This window comes from Puma concolor, chromosome A1, assembly GCF_028749965.1.
Source record: "Puma concolor isolate L17-30 chromosome A1, mPumCon1.1.hap2, whole genome shotgun sequence".
Classification (NCBI taxonomy): domain Eukaryota; kingdom Metazoa; phylum Chordata; class Mammalia; order Carnivora; family Felidae; genus Puma; species Puma concolor.
Window position 1 is genome coordinate 28,178,129 of NC_141667.1, and position 20,426 is coordinate 28,198,554.

General features: G+C 38.4%; 2 protein-coding genes across 6 annotated transcripts; one reads left to right on the forward strand and one right to left on the reverse strand.

Annotated features, from left to right (window-relative positions):
• Positions 1-124: 124 nt before the first annotated feature.
• RAD1 (RAD1 checkpoint DNA exonuclease) lies at positions 125-9,046 on the reverse strand. Of its 5 annotated transcripts, none has more exons than XM_025924617.2 (6): positions 8,885-9,046; positions 8,198-8,440; positions 7,146-7,254; positions 5,289-5,547; positions 3,105-3,203; positions 125-2,791 (listed from the first exon to the last, which is right to left on the reverse strand). In XM_025924617.2, exons 2-6 carry the CDS (start codon positions 8,390-8,392, stop codon positions 2,608-2,610), a joined length of 846 nt encoding a protein of 281 aa, XP_025780402.1. In that variant the 5' UTR covers positions 8,393-8,440; positions 8,885-9,046; the 3' UTR covers positions 125-2,607. The 5 variants fall into 5 exon arrangements, with proteins under 5 accessions (XP_025780402.1, XP_086532983.1, XP_086532968.1 ...); XM_086676857.1 differs by having other exon boundaries at positions 8,198-8,443; XM_086676842.1 differs by having other exon boundaries at positions 8,198-8,461.
• A 102-nt stretch (positions 9,047-9,148) lies between these two features.
• BRIX1 (biogenesis of ribosomes BRX1) lies at positions 9,149-19,921 on the forward strand. Its single transcript, XM_025924167.2, has 10 exons — positions 9,149-9,350; positions 12,162-12,273; positions 14,294-14,337; positions 16,248-16,318; positions 16,592-16,641; positions 16,747-16,820; positions 16,980-17,030; positions 17,172-17,273; positions 19,149-19,277; positions 19,526-19,921. Exons 1-10 carry the CDS (start codon positions 9,192-9,194, stop codon positions 19,793-19,795), a joined length of 1,062 nt encoding a protein of 353 aa, XP_025779952.1. The 5' UTR covers positions 9,149-9,191; the 3' UTR covers positions 19,796-19,921.
• Positions 19,922-20,426: the final 505 nt, after the last annotated feature.

A 20,426-nucleotide genomic window follows, 5' to 3' on the forward strand; every position in this document is an offset into this window, starting at 1 on the left:
TCTGAAAAATTCCCCACCCTGAACTGTGAAGAATGCCACATGCTGCCCTTTCCGCGACTGTAACCAATTCTTACTAGGACTACTTGATGCACCATAGAAACTCTGTGGCTTCTTATGAAAGTGGTTGTGTTATAAGACTTAACTTTATTAGAAAAACAGAATTCAAAAAATCGTTTTTATTTTGAATCATTTCATCAATTGCAGGTGGAAGCACAGTATCATCAAACGGGGAAAAACATTAAAAATGGAGGAAAAAACTACACATTCCCTTAGTAAGCACAATGAAAATAAAATGAGATAAACTGCAAAAAGGAAAAACTAAAGGCCTTCAAAATAAGGTTATATTTTTTCTGTGTGTGACACATGAAACGAATTTGTAGTCACCAAAGTGTCCCAGTCTGCCTGAGGAAGCACTCCCCCTGCTGGAATTTCAAGGGAACTTGTACAAAGTAAATTCTGAGGTCAAAGAGAAACCACTAAATAGGAAATTCTATATTAAATCAGTACCTTGGTGGGTGATGTAGACAGAATTACACTCATTAGCTTACGAACTCTAAATAGTTAAAGATGTGTGCAGCTAAAATGACGATCTTAAATGTGCAAAAATGTCAATCTTTCCCTACTGAACCAATATACATTTTAATTTCTTCACAGGTTCAACTTTTAAAAAATACTTCAGATCAAGATCAACTCAGAGCTAAGTAACTGAAATTAAATAGTAATTAATAAAATGCTAAAAGATAATCTGAAATGGAGGTTCTTTCACCTAACAAATATTTATTGAATAGACACCGTTCTAGGTACAGGACGTACCAGTGAACAAAAACCAAAACTGCCCTATTTTAAAGGAAAATTATAGGGGGCTCCTGGGTGGCTCTGGTGGGCAAGTATCTGACTTCGGCTCAGGTCATGATCTCATGGATGTTGAGTTTGAGCCCCAACAGTGCAAAGTCTGCCCGGGGTTCTCTCTCTCTCTCTGCCCCTCCCCTATTGCTCTCTCACTCTCAAAATAAATCAATAAATTTAAAATTGTCTTTAAAAAATAAAGGAAAATTATAGTCCTTGAAATGCTGATGATTAAATATTTTCATAATTATCTTTTAGATTTGTTCTGTTCTTGATGTAGATTCATTCATTTACTTCTTGAACATATACTATACTTTACAAAACTCCACTTTTTGTACCAGCTAGCATGCTGAGATTACTGGGGGGCTTCGTAGTTATTAGGTAGTCACTCTGGGCTACACACCAGAATAGCCCCTGTGCCTGGGAACAGTGCCCACAGCTGTTCTGGGGGATCATTTCCCTGAAGTTCTTGCTGAACTGCTCTCCAAACCAATTTCCTCTAATGCCAAGTGGCCTATTTTAAGGTAGGCATTCCAAATATACCCTTTTGATGAATATTATTCAATGGTTCTTAGCCATCAATAACATGGGACATTTTTATTGGGGTGGGGAGGGGAGAATCGCAGGTCACAATGACTGGCACTAGTGGGGCCCGAGGCCAGGGAGGCTAAATGAATCCTGCAGTGGGATGTTTTTTTCCTATGAAGAACTATCATACCCACAAAGGCCAACAGTGCTGCCCCACACAGAGCTGTTACCACATGTACGGACCTTTATTTTGGTTATATATTTCTCTGTTACAAAACAAGTCAGGTAATTTTAGCATTGTATTTTATTAAATATTTACATGCCATAAAAATTAATTGAAAATGACCCAAGAAAGTGCAAAATCACTTGATAACTGGTTTTCTACACTTGGTTTGGTTGAGAGACGCGTATAAGCAAATAGAAGGTATCTAAGTACTTACTACAGTACTTCTTGCACTGAACAGTTCTGAGAGCGAGAAGAAATTCTGTAACTCTGAAGACTTTTATATCTTGTTCACAGATTTCTTTAAAATGTATACTTTAAAGGTAAATCATACAATTACTCACACTTGTTTGGCAAAGTGTAAACTTCTGAACATTTGGGAAGAAATCACATGTAACAGCATTCACTTCAATGCAATTGAATGCTATAAATGCAAAAAAATAAACGTATCCTTCAAAACAGTGGTTCTCAAACTTGAACATGCATCTAATTTCCTGGGGGAAATGACTGAAGCTACAGACGGCTGGCCACCCTCCAGCATCTCTGACAAGTCTCCAGGTACTGCTGATGCTCTCGGTCCAGGCACCATACTCTGAGGACCACCGCGTTAAGACACAGTCCGGAAGTCAAACTAATAATCAGTGCCCAGATGCTGCTGCTTTTTCTAACGGTAAGTAAATAAAAGAACATTTCAGGTACAGAATCACCAAACTTTACATTTTTAGACTCTTGACGTGTCCTACTTAAATAAGTTGTTCATCTTGGCTCAAAATGAGTCCCATGAGTTCAAAAGACAGAACCACAGTCCAGTCCAGTACTGGTTAATCTACGACTACATGAAAACATTTACTTACAAAATACACAGCAACTATTAGGGTACATGGACCTTGTTCCTATCTCCTCCATGCTTCTTCCCTTCAGAAAACCCAGTATTCTGGAGAGCACTATACCCAGAACGAGAATGTGACAGATCATGAATGTCAAGATAGCTATCACAGCGAATGCCATACTTAAGACTCTGATTCAGGAACCTCTTCATCAGGGCAGCAGTAATATTCCACAAAACATATCTGTCCATCTTCATTCCTAATCATATACTGTAATGAGAGGAATCCTCGGTTATCTGTTCGAATAGACACCTTACAAGATAGGACTAATGCCTTTGTAGAGGGTTTCAGTAAAGAAATCTTGTATCTGTAGAGGAGTAAATAAAAAGCTGTTGTTATTTGGACACACTTAAAGCAGTGCTCCTAACTCCAGGTGAAGGACAAAAATGATCCCAGAACTAACAAGCAGTAAATGTAAGAATAAAATCAAATACTTGTCCAATTTGCTAATATTTTTCATTTTAAAAATGTCATCCACTCTCACAACCCCAAATCCTCTAGCACCCTATTTATAGCTTTAGAATGTTACACATTTAGCAACAAACTGAAAGTTTTAACATTTATTTAATAGATACATGATATTAAACCTCACCTTCCTGATTAATATATTAAGAACTGACCTGTTGACCTGGGTCTGATTACATTGAAATGATTCCATCAAATCAGAATCTTTGGGATAATCAAGGTGGGAGCTTCCTGCATTCCCAAAAGTAGATAACCTACAGTAAAAAATAAAAAAAAATAAAAAAAAAAAAATGAGCAACTCATTTATTCACTGGTCCAACAATAAGCCACATTAGGATCCCAATAAAGACACTTCCTTGGAAAGCTAATCCGCAGAGTGAAACAGATATGTAAACAAATGCTGACAATACATTGTAACACTTAACAGTAATAAAGATTCCTCCAGGATGAGGTGGGAGTACGGGGGAACTAACAACTAATAAACAGCTTTGGAAAATATCAATCACAAAAGGAATCCAGGGGTGTTTGCCTCAATTTCATTGCCTTAATTCTACTCTGATACCCACTTTTCCACATCCTTAAATCAGAAATAGGGGCACCTAGGTGGCTCAGTCAGTTAAGCATCTTGATTTTGGTTCAGGTCATGATCCCATGGTTTGTGAGATAGAGCCCTGAGTCAGGCTCTGTGCTGACAGCACAACACCTGCTTGGGATTTTCGCTCTCCCTCTGTCTCTCCCCCCCCCCCCAAAATGAATAAACATTAAAAAAGAAATAATATAAAAGGACAAGAGAGTTGAAGAGTGATGGAAGGCCCTGATCTACCTCATCTGCAAGTCGGGGTCCTGTTCCGTCTCTACTGCCACAGCCAGAAATTACGGCTCCCCTGTTTTGTTTCTTAGGCTGCTCTTCAGGCTGTTTCATGTCTTTTCTTGCGTGATGGTATCAGCAGTTTGTGTATAGACAATTTGTAAATGTTTATACGTTTATTTAATCTGCAAGAATCTATTGATCACTTGCTATGGGGTTAACACGTCGGTAAGTGCTACGTGAGCACAGTGACAGAAGACCTACGTGCTGGTCTTCCCCAGGTTCCATCTTGTCGCTCCTCTGATGTAACCTCCTTCTCTGAGGCATCTCGTCCATACCCAGCCATGATGCTGACTCCCAAATCTAAATTTCCAGTCTAGACCGATCTCCTGAACTTCCTATGTCCAACTACTCCCTAGTATCATAGGTGCCTCAAATTTAACAAATCCAGAAAGAAATTTCAACTCCCAGTTCCCCCCACCAAGTTATTTCCCATACCAGAGATGAATGATGACACCATGATCCATCCAGTTACTATGCTGAGACATCATTTAAATGGTGGTCCTCTGAAATATACTGTAAAAGTGCCCAGAATTTTAATTCATGTCACTGCTTAGGGTTTCATTGATTTCCATTTTGGTTAACATTTTAACCAATCTTGAGCCAAATTTTTAACTGCCTAATGTCATGATAAGGGCCTTCAGTTCTTCTAGAGTAGATGTAAAAAGAACATCTTATACGTCTCATTCTGTATGTATTTAGCTCCTTTACTCTTTAATATTCTTATGTATTTCAAAAGAGAAGAAATATTTAAATCTTCTCTCCAAATTTATTTTAATTCTGAAAACTTCATAATTTGTTGGTTCAAAATATCAGGAGCAATTTGAGAGTTTCTGATACTATATTCCTGCTGAAAATTGCCCTTCCTTAGGAAGCTTACCTTGACCAATCATCCCTAAGAACTCATGTTCTGTTAAGAATCTGTGCATTATTTTGGTACTTAAATGGCACGCAATTCTGTTCCTTCTATGCTGTTTCACATATCTTCTCTTCAACTTGATTTTAAGTTGTTCCTTTCCAAAGTGCTTAAACAGGGGAATATGCACACAGTAGATGACTGATAGTCAGTGAATGAACCATGTATAGAAAACATCTGCTTCCTTTTGCATCCTGTACTAACTCGAAAGGAAAGAAAAACAGATCTAAATGATACAAACACCTTTTCCAAAAGTTTAAGCCCAAATTTTCCTCATGATGTAACTTGACCTACAACAGTACAATGAAAAGACCATTAGTTTATGAAGTAGGAGACTGGGCTACTGATCTACAAACCAACACTGTGAAGCTTTAAGTACTGAATTCATCTTCCTGGACCTTTAAGTTTCCTGATCTGTAAAAATAAGAGTAAAAGCTCTCTAAAGATCTGAAAATTCTAGGAACCTGGATAATAAAAGTTCTGCATCATAAGTAAATGTGTAAGTAGGGAGACGGAGCAGACCACATGAGCTATAATTGTGCTGTGTTCAAGCACCTGAAATAAGGCTTGTTGGGAGACATGGTGATCTGTAGGACCTCACTCGTCATATCCAATTCGGAAAATGCTTCACGGAGCCCCTCTGACTGCAGAATAATTTTATTAATAACATTGGTGCTGCAGAAATCAAAATCCAGAGTCTCCTCAGGCTCCTGAGTATTGATTTTACAGACTGTCATCACCCCTCCTTCTTCCAGAAAGAGCATCAAAGGGTAACCATAACCTTGGTAACACATCCGCAGTGCAGTTAAAGTCCCTGCAATGGAAATAAATCAAAGTTTGAGCTTAGCTTTATAGTACAGGTTCAGCTTCTCCTTAAATGACACATGAAACTCCTGAAGATTATTTTATTCTGCCCAATTTTTAGCACATATGTATTTCTTTAGAAGGAAGGATCGTATCTTGGATAACTGATGACAGTTATGCGTAGACAATTCGAAAAATAACTGTAACAAAATGGGGCACCAGAACAAAATATAATGTAACTCTTTGAAATTGTTTTCCAGCTTGCCAAAAACACCTCAGAAACAGCTTACTGATTTTATAGCTCTACGATTCCAGGATGGAGAATCTACATGGACCAATACTGCAAGTAATAGACTTATTGCCAAATAAGCTATGCTATTTCTTAAAGGTTCAACGTGTGCACGCAGCAGTGGACTGCTTTGGTACTGCCTATAGTATAATGTCAGTGTATTCGTTGTGTCAGTGTATTCTATTGGGAGATATTATGTACACTTCCACAAATTTTAAGATCAAATCAGGAAAAAAAGACAGGGTGGTTAATGGTGGTGTGGGTTTTAACACTGCAAACCACTAGAGCAGAGGAGGAATACGACTGGACATCTTAGGCTCCTTTCCCTTACTGGATGGAGAGCCACAGTACAGAAGAGGGTTAGCAGATGCTTTTATGAGAAACCAGCTGGGGAGTGCTGCATTAGAAAAATGGATAATTAGCAATGATAGAATTGTTGGTATAAAATTAAAATACATTTTCTAGAGAACCACAACCTAATTTTCCCTAGATTATCTCCAGATTCCTTTCCTATGAAAGAAAATCATTCTTCTGATGTTTCCTTATAGTCTTATATTCATAGCAACTGAATTCGCTATTCCTAACAACAATAAAATATATAAATATTTTTAAAAGAAAACATTTCAGAAAATAGACAATTTATGAACAGGGCTTAAGGAAATAAGAGCAAACAAATTTTGAACAGAGTAAATTAGGAAGTTAGGAGCACTGGTTTTCCCTGCCACTACACTGTGCGAATTCTGAACAAGTTAGGGAAAAGAAGCAATACATGTTTCACATGTTTTCACAATGTTAAATAAAGATAATTAAGACATATTCAGTCTCCTCTTGGCCACTTCAAATTTAAAATCCCCAAAACTTTGTAAATTTAAAAAAAAATTAATGTAAATATTTTTGCAAATATGTAAAGAACCATAGCACACTTACTATTAATTTTTTTTTTCAACGTTTATTTATTTTTGGGACAGAGAGAGACAGAGCATGAACGGGGGAGGGGCACAGAGAGAGGGAGACACAGAATCGGAAACAGGCTCCAGGCTCTGAGCCATCAGCCCAGAGCCTGACGCGGGGCTCGAACTCACGGACCGCGAGATCGTGACCTGGCTGAAGTCGGACGCTTAACCGACTGCGCCACCCAGGCGCCCCGCACACTTACTATTAATATTGCTAGAAAAGTTAGAATCCGTGACTGTGACCAATAAAAAATGAATTTGCAATTTCTAAGATATACTTATTACTTCTATTCTAATGATTTTTCCTGTATTTTCTGATTATTCTGTATAATGCTTTTGTGTCATTATAATGATAAAATGGTTCACCTGGCATAGGACTTGATCCAAATATAGATAAACAGTCTAAAAGGACAGTTAAATTTATTCGAAAAGTAACAGACTCTTCCTGAACTATAAACTCTTGAAATATTCCAGCCTGTGAAAAAAAGGAAATATGAAAATGCATATGTATTAATGAAAACTCAGAAGGTTCTATAGTTCACTTTATGTTTTAAAAATAATATTATGCTAATTCCATCAAAATTTCTGATTACCAAGAAAAACATCTTAAGCTTTTTCAACTATTATCCTTTAGAATAATACTACTCAGTAGTTAACGGTGTAACAGTGATTTCGGTACCATGCAAAACTTTGTGAAGGGTCCTTTATCTAGTTTCTTGGATCTAAACTATCATCCACATGACCCCCTTGTCTCATTTTTATGCCCATCAATAGGGCTAAAGTCATTTGGAAAATAGCCAAACATTTGATAATGCGTGATACTAGTTTTCAACTTCTTTTGAGGACAGAAAACATATCTATCCCCCTATACCTGACATCACACTGTGCATTTAGGTGTTCAAAAAACGCTGGATTAATTCTGAAATGCTATCTGAACCACAAAAATATTACTTTGTAAGAATAAACATTTTATTATCACCAATAAAAGGGAAAAGCGAAATAGTGGCCAAGAGCATATACTCTGGAAACAAATGTCTGGGCTTTCAGCTCAGCTCAGCTCAGCGACTTGCCAACTCTGGAACTGATGGCAAATCACTTAAACTGGGCCTCAGTTTCCACACACTGAGAATAATAACACTGGGAATAATAACAGAACCTACCTGATAGGACTACTGTATTAAATGAGTTAAGTATCTAAAACACTCAGAATAGTGCCTGCCCCATAGTTTAGCTTAGTAAAACTTAGACATTATTATTACTAACCATTATCTCTATAAAACAAGAAGAGAATTTGCCAGGAGAAAGAATTCAAATACACTGTTCTCTAACTTAAATGATGTCTATTAAGCCCTGTGGTATTCATTAAACTGGGTGAATTATATCGTATGTCATAGGCTTAAAGATACCTGTTTGCATACCTGAATAAAAGCATTTGCTTGCACACACTTTGCATTTTCCACTGTAACCTTGATTCCATTTTTAGTAGCGAAACAGGTAGCGTGTTCTCGGAAATGAATAGCCTTCAAGACAGTGGAGAGATTCCTAACGTTGTCAAGGCTGGCCACTAAGCTGTAATCATTCTCATCTTGGATCTGTGGAGTTAGGAGGGGCATGTCCACTGCACATCTGGCCCCAAGGGACGTTCCCGGTGCCGACACCTGCTGCTGCGGATCGCGAAACACCTGATGAGATTCGACAATAAAACTCCGGATCAATGCCCGCAAGGCTCGCGAAGTCAACCTGCGCTGAGGCGAGGTGGAAGAGGCCTGGGTATTAAACTCGGCCGGACAGGGACTGGACCCACCTCTGTCACTGTAACTCTCTGTAACTCTGGGGGAAATTACACCTGTCTCTACGCTACGGTTTCCTCGTCTTTAGTAAGGGGCCAGTAACACAGGAAAAGTTGTGAACAGAGGCAACAGGCAACTACCACGGTAGTTCTACTTGAGGCCAGTTTCGCCACGCCAAGCTGGGGCTGCGTGTCCCCGCAGAGTCGGGTTTGAGCTGTCCGGCGCCCCCAACCTTGCCCCTAACAGAAAAGTCGATGGGGGGCGGGCCCCAGTTTCTCGGAAGATCCTCCGGCCCCCGAGGCGCGGAAACCTTACCTTTGTGGCGGGGTCCGGGCGTCCGACAGCCCTTCGCAGCCAGGGGGAAGCGAGCCGCGCTTCCCGAGTAGGTGTGGAGGGAGTAGAGCTGCTCCCGCCACTCTCTTCAGACCAGACAGCCACTACGGCCACCGTCACCACAGAGCTAGAGGTGGCCTAGAGAGGCGCGAGTGCGTTACGAGAAACCGGAAAGAGGTACCATAGAGCCGGGGGACTGCAGAGCCGAGCGTACGGTATCATAGAGATCGGAAAGGGGAGCGAGCGGCGGAGCCGGAAGGAAAGCCGAGACCGAAGGAGATCGGGCAAGATGGCGGCGACCAAGAGGAAGCGGCGTGGAGGCTTGGCTGTTCAGGCGAAAAAACCAAAAAGGAACGAGAAAGATGCCAAGCAGCCAGCTAAGCTGCGCGACGTGGCAGAAGAGACGAAGGAAGAGGAGAGAGACCGTATTCCAGGCCCCGTTTGCAAGGTAGAGGAAGCTTGCCTCCTGGCTGCACCTGCAGCTGCGGCTCTGCGCGCCGTCCCTGGGGCTGTCTACCTGAGGAGAGCCCTGCTGATTTCGGAGTTGCCTGTCTGTGAGGCGAGCTCGGTCTCCGCTCACCTCCCAGTCGGACAGGGCACTGCGCTTACAGCTAGCTCTCATGCACGTGGCCGCCCTCCGGGAGGCGGCCGGCTGGGGAAGTGGGTGGCCTTCGGAACACTTACCCGGTCTTAGGAGGCGACTTACGGGGTACTCAGCCTCAGTGTTCTCTTCTAGTAACTCCATTTCCCCCCTTGCGGGTGGTATTACTTTTCCTTAAAGTTATTTCTCGCTTTTGAGTATATTTATTCCAGTGGTTAGGATTCCCTCATTCTGCGTTAGTTACTGTCAGTCGGAGATCCTGAAGCTTGTTATGCGGTCCTTTGAAGAGTTCATGTCCTTGGGATATTGACTTTGACTTCTGTGATCAAGTCTTTAACTTTTAAGGGATGATGAAAACTAGACTGGATACAATGAATTTTTCTTTGCATTCAAATTTGTAATATGTCAGGCGTGCACGAAGCTAATATGTTAGGTTTGGGATTGCTAAATTAGAATGTGACTCCTTTCTGAAGTGTTGGGAGTTTAGAGAGAAACTAATTCATGTAAGTCCATGGTTTGTGTTCAGAAGACGGTGAACACAAGTTGTTGGGCCTAACTTCCATTCCTTAAGCTAGATCGAATACTGTGGAGACAAGGATGGTCTTTGACTTATTCCTGTTTTGATTGTGTCTACTTTCCTAACCCTTAGCTTAGTACTCTAGCAGGTAGTAGGTGATAAATAACCACATACGGTGGTGGCAAGCACTAGGAAAGGAGTTAGCTTTGAGGGATAAAAAACGAATTTAAATTCTAGCTCTGCAGTTAACTCATGGCTTCATTTTGAGCTCTTTTCTCATCCGTAAATTAAGAGGAAGAAGATGTGTTTTACTTTTTGTGAAGAATAAGATGGACTTCTAGAAGATTTTCAGTAAATGTTAATGCTCTCACTCTCCTTCAGTTGGAAAGAAATATGGTAGTTATCTATGATCTGAGCCATAATGTGAAAAATTGTATGGAAGTGCTTAAGATAGAGGTTGCTTTTACTCTAGAACAGCGAGGTCGTGAAGGATTTAGCCCTTGAGCTGGATCTCAAAGTGAAGGCACAATTTCAATATTCAGTATTCAAAAATGAATGATCAAAGGCAGTGAAATGGAGGGAAAATGCTGAAAATCAAAAAAAAAAAAAAAAAAAGCCAAATTAACTGAAAGGTAGGGTTGATTTGGGGCATAGTGAGGTAAAAAATATATTTTATAATCTAGTGTTATAGCGATGTCATTTTGGAGTTTGATTAGAACATCCAGGGAGGTTAAGGATGTGATAGAACCAGTGCTTTAAAAAGATTAAGCTGTTGCTATAGTTCCCCTGTATCTATTGGAGAAACCCCTGTCTGGAAAGGCTAGCATTTAGGAGATTTAAGGTGATAAGGATCTGTTGAGAATATGACGCTCAGGACACTGAAGCAATCTGCTTAAGGTCACACAGTAGTGGCTCTACTTACAATACACACATTTTTTGGTGTGTTTTTCAATACTTCTAAGTTAATTCTCTGTAACCTAAGGGATGTCTTTGTAATAAAAGTGTTAAACTCAGGAAAAAAAAAGATGATAAGGATCTGAATGAGGGTACTGTGAAAGGGAAGGGATTAAGAGTTGTTGCAAGGAAAAATTGACAGCATTTAGAAGTGCTTATGATATAGGATAATAGGGCAAATGGATAATTTAAAGCTTGGGGGATGGAAATGATGGTGGCATCATCAGAAAAATAAACAAGAAATTTACTGTATTTAAGGTTTAGTATCCCTAGAGTTGAACTTGAGGTATTAAGTCAAATACTTGGATTATTAGGAGTGGGGAGAGTTCCTTACCTTTCCATAGATTGGACGATTGAAGCTATGGAATGATTATGAGAACTCTGTCCTGGAGAGAACAAAACTAAAAAGAGGGAATCTTTAGAGTCAGGAGGAGGAATTGGAGAGATGGAAGAAGAAAAACCAAAAATGAAGAAAGTCAGAGAAAGCGTTTCTGGGAGGCAGCCGTGGTCGGTGAATACCACTGAGAGATTGTCAGGATTGTTCGGTCTGCTACCTGGAAGCTTTTTATGAATGTTATTGTGTCTCTCTACTTGCCATATGTAACTTTTTTTGTTGTTTTTTTAGGAGTTAACTTTTCCATTGGCTGTATTATTTTATTAGAACCAAGAGCTACCTTTAGCTTGCTTCTTTAGATAGAGGATCTAAATTTTGTCTGTTAGATAAAACAGGGACTTTTAAGTTTCCTTTTTTTGCCTCATCACATGATGCCATGATGCTTTGCCACTTCTGTCTTATATGACAGATATGTTGTGGTTCCCTAAGGATTTCATGCTGTTCTTGCCTCCATGTCTTCACTGATTTGCTTGCTTGTTGACTGTCTTCTCACATAAGAACAGTGCCTGACTCTTGGTAGGAACCTAGTAAATATTAAGTTAATACTAAAGTTCTCTTGTGAAAGAAATATTGACTAGAGTTCATTCTGCTTTCAGCAGTGGAAAGATTCTGTAGTGAAACATCTGTCTGAATTACACACATGGGAGAGAGGCAGAATTAAGCATGTAGTATGGATACATTAGAGGATAGTACAGTACTTAAAAACTGGATACTTTTAAAACTATCCTTGAAAAAACAAACAAGGTACGTTCAGTGTGAGATTTAAAAATCCTCACATTTTCTTTTTCTTTAGGGCAAGTGGAAAAATAAGGAACGGATTCTTATCTTTTCTTCTAGAGGAATAAATTTCAGAACAAGACATTTAATGCAAGACTTGAGAATGTTGATGCCTCATTCTAAAGCAGGTGCCTTTATATCCTACATTTTAAAAGTTCTTATATGTTTATGTATTTTTATTTTCAATCATTGTTCAACCTTGTCATTTGTTCAGTTTTATTAGGTAAAGAACTACGTCGCCTCAGAAGTTCATCTTTTCAATAACAGGATTTTTCCAATGAACATTTTGTTAGAAATTCTTTGCAAAATTCGTTAAACATTCCCTTCACTTTCTTAGATATCCTGCTATTAATTATCAAAACATTTTTCGAGGATCCTTCATTGTAATGCTCTCAGAGGTTACAAGCTGGTTTGTCCTTCTAAATAATTCAGGACTGCCATGTATTGCTATCTGCATTTTTTTTCTAACTGTTCTTGGGATTCCTGGGTGGCCCAGTTGGTTAAGCCAACTCTCTTAAGCCAACAATCTGGCTCTTGGTTTTGGCTGTTGGATCGAGTCCCATGTGCAACTCTGCACTGACAGAGCGGAGCCTGCTTACAATTCTCTCTCTCCCCCTATCTTTCTCTGCGCCACCCCTGCCCACTCTTTCTCTCTCTCTCTCTCTCAAAATAAATAAATAAACTTAAAAAAAAAAACTGTTCTTATTAAAAAGTTAATGGACTGGAGTAGGATTTGAAGCACCTTTAATTTGGGGCTCAGCCTACTTCTAAATGCCAAGATACTCTTTTTGGCAATGATGTATCCTGCAGTCAAGTGAAGTTTTAAGCTTAGAAGTGTGGCAGTACCAGGGTGCCTGGGTGGCTCAGTCGGTTAAGCGTCCGACTTCGGCTCAGGTCATGATCTCACCGTTTGTGTTCGAGCCCCGCGTCGGGCTCTGTGCTGACCGCTTGCTCAGAGCCTGGAGCCTGCTTAGGATTCTGCGTCTCCCTGTCTCTCTGCCCCCTCCCCGACTTGTGCTCTGTCTCTCTCTCTCAAAAATAAATGTAAAAAAAAAGGTGTGACAGTACCACCATACAGCCGCTCTTGTGTCTGTGTCGGAGGGAGCTTTTGGCTCTAATTCTAGGTGATAGCTTTGTTCCTTCGACGACGGTTTCTCAAACTGAGAACAGCTATTACTGCTGTATACTGCTTTGTATCTCTAAAACTAATAAGAGATTGATTTATATATTTTTTTCTGTGATGATCTAAAACTTGTTTTTCAATCCATCTCCTTTGACAACTGTGATTCAAGACTGAAAGAAATTTTCTTCAGTTCAAATTTTAGTTTCTTCAGTGAATGTTCCTTAAACTGCAATCCTAGAACATAGTCTTTGTGAGAATGTTTCCTTATTTGAAAGGGACTTAAAGAATATGTAAAGTTGATGAGAAACACTGCTTAGGTCATAGTTTATGATTCTTGAGGACTATCTTTTTTTTAATTTATTTTATTTTATTTTATTTTATTTTGTTTTTTTTTTTTTTTACATTTACTTATTTTTGAGAGAGAGAGAAAGACAGAGCACAAGTGGGGGAGGGGCAGAGACAGAAGGAGACACAGAATCCAAAGCAGGCTCCAGGCTCCAGGCTCCAAGCTGACAGCACAGAGCCCAACGCGGGGCTCGAACCCACAAACAGTGAGATCATGACCTGAGCCAAAGTCCGACGCTTAACCGACTGGACCACCCGGGCACCCCTTGAGGACTATCTTTAATCAGTCATTTTTTATAAAAAATGAACATTTTTTAAATGGTCATGTGTTTTTAGGTCTAATAATTTTGAAAATTAATGAAGTCTGGGGAGCCTGGGTGGCTCAGTTGGTTAAGCATCCAACTTTGGCTCAGGTTATGATCTCATGGTTCGTGAGTTCGAGCCCCATGTTGGGCTCTGTACAGCTCAGAGTCTGGAGCCTGCTTCAGATTCTGTTTTTCTCTCTCTCTCTGTGCCTCCCCCGCTCACAACTGTCTCTCTCTCTCAAAAATAAAACCATTAAAAAAAAAATTTTTTTAATTAATAAAATCTTTTAAACTGACGATTGTAAAAACAGTACTTTTTTAGAAAGAATGCGATTTGTTTTAATTAACTTTGAAATCTTATTTTTTCTTTTTTAGATACGAAAATGGATCGTAAAGACAAGTTATTTGTGATTAATGAGGTAATTTTAGATAGTAATTCAAGTAAAATATTCTAGGAACACTAGGAACAATATTTTGGAACACTAAAGATAGTTCATTTAAAGAATAAATCTGTTACTCAGTGACTTTTAAATTGTTTTGTAAAAGATACTCAAATTTTATTAACTCTTCAATAATCTGCCTTACAAATTTTTGTATACTCACTGTCTATATCTCACAGTTTAGTGCTTCACTATATATATTTCTTAATCATTCATATATTTGTCTTATCTCACCAAACGTACTGAAATTTCTGGAGGACAAGGATTTTATCTTATCCTTTTTTTTCTTATCATGTACAGTACAGTGCTAAATTCACGGTAAGTGCTTGTTAAAAAAAACTGTCAACATGTACAAAGTAAATTAAAAATTCATTAATTATTTTTGAAACCACACATTTTAAAAAAGTTTTTTGCCAGTATTAAAAGTGAAACACGTGGTATTTGCTCTTAAGATACTATAGGTTAGTAATAGGTTACTTTTCCAAGTATTGTTGAAGATACTGAGCTTAAATTTTTAAGCAAATTTTTTAAAAGTTAGAAGTGTTTTCAGATAATTTTCTTTTCGTATTAGAAAGGCTTATTTAGCACAGATATTTGAACCTCTGCTATATATTCTAGTGCATTATTCTAGTGCTGTGGAAACTGTTTAACAAAACACCACCACTGTGTCCATTGGGGCTCACATTCTAATGGGGGATTCAGTTCATGAACAAGTATAATTCCAAGTGAAGATAGGTGGAAAAAAAACAGGGTATGAGTTTCCAGTAACTGAGGCTTGACTAGAAAACAACCAACTTAGTGTTACTGTTCTAAGACCAATAAGAAACAAAAGCATTGGACCTATCACTTTAAGTTGTTAGGTTAAAAGTCTCAAGTAGTTGAGAGTTGATGAATATATATTGATTTATGAATATTACAGTAATATAAACCTTCAGGATGTTGAAGTTTAATTCAACTTGAAATAGGTTTTCTGTATTTCTCCCTTTCACTAGTCCTTTAGTGACTTTGCAAAACTGAGTACAGATGAGGAAAAAAAATCTTAAATTTCTTGAGCTTCAAATCAAAATGCTGAAGAGTTAAAAATAAAAATAACTAGGGGCGCCTGGGTGGCTCAGTTGGTTAAACGTCCCAAATGCAGCTTAGGTCATGATCTCACAGTTTGAGTTCGAGCCCCACTTCGGGCTCTGTGCTGACAGTACAGAGCCTGGAGCCTGCTTCAGATTCTGTGTCTCCTCTTTCTCTCTGCCCCTACCCCGCTCTCACTCTGTTTCTCTCTCAAAAATAAATAAACATTAAAAAAAATTAGAATAACCATCATAGGGGTCCCTGGGTGGCTCAGTGTCTGACTCTGGATTTCGGCTCAGGTCACGATCCCAGGGTTGTGAGATCAAGCCCCATATCAGGTTCTGTGCCGAGCTGGAGCATGCTTAAGATTCTCACTCTCTCTCTCCCTATGCCCCTCTCCCCCACACATGCACTCTTTCTCTCTCTCTCTCAAGTAAAAAAATAATAATAAAAATAGCCCTTATAAAGGATGTATTTGGTTCTTTAAGGACTGTATTTTCCTAAGATCAGTGAGGCTGATTGTAGTGTGCTTTATCCCTAGGACATCTTTTTTTTTTTTTTTTACTTTTTGTAGGCTGTACCTGGGAGTATGGTCGGAAGAAGAGGTTGCCAGTAAGCAGAGAAGAGGCCAGAGTATCTAGTTTACTTTAGGCAGAATACCTAAGAGAAACTTTAAATGGATGTTGTGGTGAATTTACCTAGATTTAGACCTTTGTAGCCTATTAATCTGCTTAAGTGTTTTGGAGGAGTCTAGATATTAATTGCATTGAATTGCTTTGGTTCTCATTTTTATTGTCTATTTCGTTTTTCTATACTTTGTTTAGGTTTGTGAAATGAAAAACTGCAATAAGTGTATCTATTTTGAAGCTAAGAAAAAACAGGATCTCTATATGTGGTAAGAGTATGTATTAAGTAAGATTTTGGTGGAACTGTTCTTGTAAATGGATTATTTGCATCTCTTAGGTTATATATCTCTTTCAGTCTTTTATAGAAAAAGACTGGGCCAGGGGATGAAGCAAACTCATTTGATTTCATGAAAGTCAAACTTTTAAAGAAAATTAAATGTGTGGATATTACAAGCATGTTACGGTGTTTTTTAAACCATGAGGTACTAAGTATTTACTACATTCTAAATTCTAATTAGTTGAAAAAACTCCATATTTTTCAGGCTTTCAAATTCACCTCATGGACCATCTGCTAAATTCCTCGTTCAAAATAGTAAGTTGACTCCATTTAAGATTTTTTTTTAATGACAAAATTGAAAATGCTCTTTTGGGATAATTGTGCTAAACTTATAACTTTTTATTGTTATAATTTTTCTAGTTCATACCCTAGCTGAACTGAAGATGACTGGAAACTGTTTGAAAGGTTCTCGGCCCCTTTTGTCTTTTGACCCTGTAAGTATCTCATTTAGTGTATGAGGTCTAATTTTCTTACTCTGCATGGTGGTTTTTTAGTGGATATAGTTGTGTAATTGAGTTAAAATTTTTTAAAAATCCACAATTTTAAACAAAACACTGTTGTCAAATAATATGTTCACTTTATTTTTTTAATAGGCTTTTGATGAATTACCGCATTATGCTCTGTTAAAAGAACTCTTAATTCAGGTAACTATCTTTTCTAGAAAGTATTTTTAGTAATATAAATGAGTGTCTCCTTTGGACTTTTTGTTAATTTAGCTATCTAAAACATACATGGAATGTGGCAGAATAAGAAACTGACATATCATTTATTTTTATTTTTACTAGATCTTTAGTACACCACGGTATCATCCCAAAAGCCAGCCATTTGTGGACCATGTGTTTACTTTCACCATTTTGGATAATAGGATATGGTTTCGGAACTTTCAGGTTAGCTTTAATTAATTTTTAGTTACACTTTGAAATGAAGTAGGATATATAATGCTTTGTGAAAATGTAAATAATAATTCATTTTGTTTTATTTTATTTTTTTTTAACGTTTATTTATTTTTGAGACAGAGAGAGACAGCATGAACGGGGGAGGGGCAGAGAGAGAGGGAGACACAGAATCGGAAGCAAGCTCCAGGCTCTGAGCCATCAGCCCAGAGCCTGACGCGGGGCTCGAACCCACAGACCACGAGATTGTGACCTGAGCTGAAGTCGGACGCCTAACCAACTGAGCCACCCAGGCGCCACTAATTCGTTTTGTTTTAAATAGCTTTTTGCCCCGACAGACTTGTAGCAATTAACTACTGTCTCATACTTCTCTACATGGCTATCAGTTGTTATGGAGTAAGGTTTTTCTAACAAGCAACTATATATTCAGTAAAATAAAAGTTTCTCTCCAGAGGTTGGAATCTGGGGGTAGAGGGTATTAAGACTTCGAAAAACATGGTCCCTGTCGAATTCGTTCAATGGGAACTATAAGATGAATCATACAGTGTTTTAGGAGAGGTGACTCTGGAAATCTTGAAGCAGGAGTTTGGCAGGATGGTAAGTCTGCAGAAAAGTGGAGAGGTAGAAAGAACAGCAAGACCACTTCAGACAGCATTGGAAGTAACCTAGGCTGTTTTTTGGACACCTGGGTCTTCAGTCAGTTGAGCGTCCAACTTCGACTCAGGTCATGATTTCCCAGTTTGAACCCTGCATCCAGCTCACTGCTGTCAGCCTGTCAGCACAGAGCCCGCTTCAGATCCTGTCTCCCCACCCTTCTCTCTGACCCTCCGCCTGCTTACTCTTTCTCTCAAAATATAAAAAACATTAAAAACCAGTTATCTGGTTGGCTCAGTCGGTTATGCATCCGACTTTGGCTCAGGTCATGATCTCACGGATCATGAGTTTGAGCCCCACATTGGGCTTGCTGTTATCAGTGCAGAGCCTGCTTCAAACCCTCTCTGCCCTCCCTGCTCCCGTGCTCTCTTTCTCAAAAATAATTTTGTTTTTATTTTCATTAATTTTTAAGTTTTCTTAAATGTTTATTTATCACATAGAGACACATAGAGAGACAGAGACACAGAATCCCAAGCAGGCTCCAGGCTCTGAGCTGTCAGCAGAATGCTCAACGTGGGGGCTCCAACTCATGAGCCATGAGATCCTGAGCTAATGTTGGATGTTTAACCAACTGAGCCACCCAGGTACCCCTAAAAAAAAAAAAAAAGTAAAAACCTAGGCTGTTTTCTGCATTGTTGTTCTATTGGATACCTTGCAGTGTAAGTTAAACATATCCCCTTAACCTCTGAGGACAGACATACCTGAACCAACACTGTTAGTATTTGTAGCTCAGAAGTTGCCTCTTAATTTGACAATCAGCAGCCATTCAAAAATAAATTTGGACATGTATCCTTTTATATACCTCTTAATCTAATTTGAATTAGATGTATAAATACAATTTAGGGGTTGGCTTAAATTTTAAAAGGGTTCCCCCATAAGGTGCTTTAATACATTTTGTTATAGTGGTCGCAATTTTAAACATTCATTTAACCACAGTTTTTCAAGAATACGTGCATTGTGAGAAGCCAGGTAAAGACCAAATTGAAATTACTCAATTTTAAAAGAACACGCTGAAAAAAATGTAAATATTTTCCCATGACAATTACCAGTACCTAGTAATATATTTCAGAAAATACTGATAATTTGGCCAAGTTTTCACTTCCACCTTAATTGGCTTTCACTTCTTTTAGGCATATTTGTAATGAGGTTAAAGCCAGGGTAACTTTTAGGAACAGTATATCCAAACCAAAATGAAATATTTCCTTTGTATTAAAGATCATAGAAGAAGATGCAGCTCTTGTAGAAATAGGACCTCGTTTCGTCTTAAATCTGATAAAGATTTTCCAGGGAAGTTTTGGAGGACCAACTCTATATGAAAATCCTCACTACCAGTCCCCAAACATGGTAAGCTATTTTTGTTGTTTAGTGGTTTCTCAGTGCCCAGGGAACTCTGGCCAAAGTAATTCTGTCAAGTGATTTCTGTTAAACCATGAAACTTAATTTGTTTTTTGCTGCATACAGCCTTGCAGATTACTACTTTTTTTAATGACATGAGTGAAGGAGAAAATACGATTCACAAGTGAATGTCCTCACTGTATATAATGTTTATTTTTAGTTTGAAAGTATCTGATGATATTTTTTTGTTTTTTTAGCATCGGCGTGTCATAAGATCCATCACAGCTGCAAAATACAAAGAGAAACAACAGGTGAAAGATGCACAGAAAATGAAAAAGAAGGAACCAAAGACTGTTCTTCCACATGATCCCACTGCAGATGTTTTTGTTATACCAGCTGAGGAAAAGCCAATAGAAATACAGTGGGTAAAACCAGAGCCAAAAGTTGATTTGAAAGCAAGAAAGAAAAGGATTTACAAAAGGCAAAGAAAAATGAAACAGAAGATGAATAGTGGGAATACAAAATGAATCAGTGGATAACTAACTTTTCAGTAATTTTGTATTCAACGTGTAAATACTTTTATTATCCAGGACTACCTTATATCTTACTAGTGTGGCATGTAAGACAAAGAAAAATCAAAATTTGTGGCTTCAGTGGTGTGTGTGTGTGTTTTTTTTCTAAATATCCCCAGAACTCGTCAGTTAATTTCTGGGGTTTTTTTCAAAGCTTATTTGGTATTACTAAAAATTTAGCACACTTAAGATTTAGGCCTGCTGTCTTGGATTAAAATTTGGGGGTTAACAAAGCTGAAATTGAAACAGATTTATTGGGTCATTATTACTTGTAAAACAATGCATTAGGCACTTTGAGAGTTTAGTTTTAGATGGTAAAGTGCAGGTAAGGAAAGCATCTTAACTGAAGTTGGAGTCACCGAGTCCCCAATTAATGAGGTGTTGGAAAAGCCAATCTCTGATCTTGTTTTCTCACCTCAAGAAAGAATACAATTAAAATTCTTAGATTTTGAGAATCAAATGGGTTAATACATGTGTTGAAAGTATTTTGTGGATTAGAGATTTAATTTAGAAGCAGTGGGTATAAATTACTTAATAAATTAGCAGGAAGAAAAATGGAACGAACAGTAGTTAGAGGGCAGCAGAA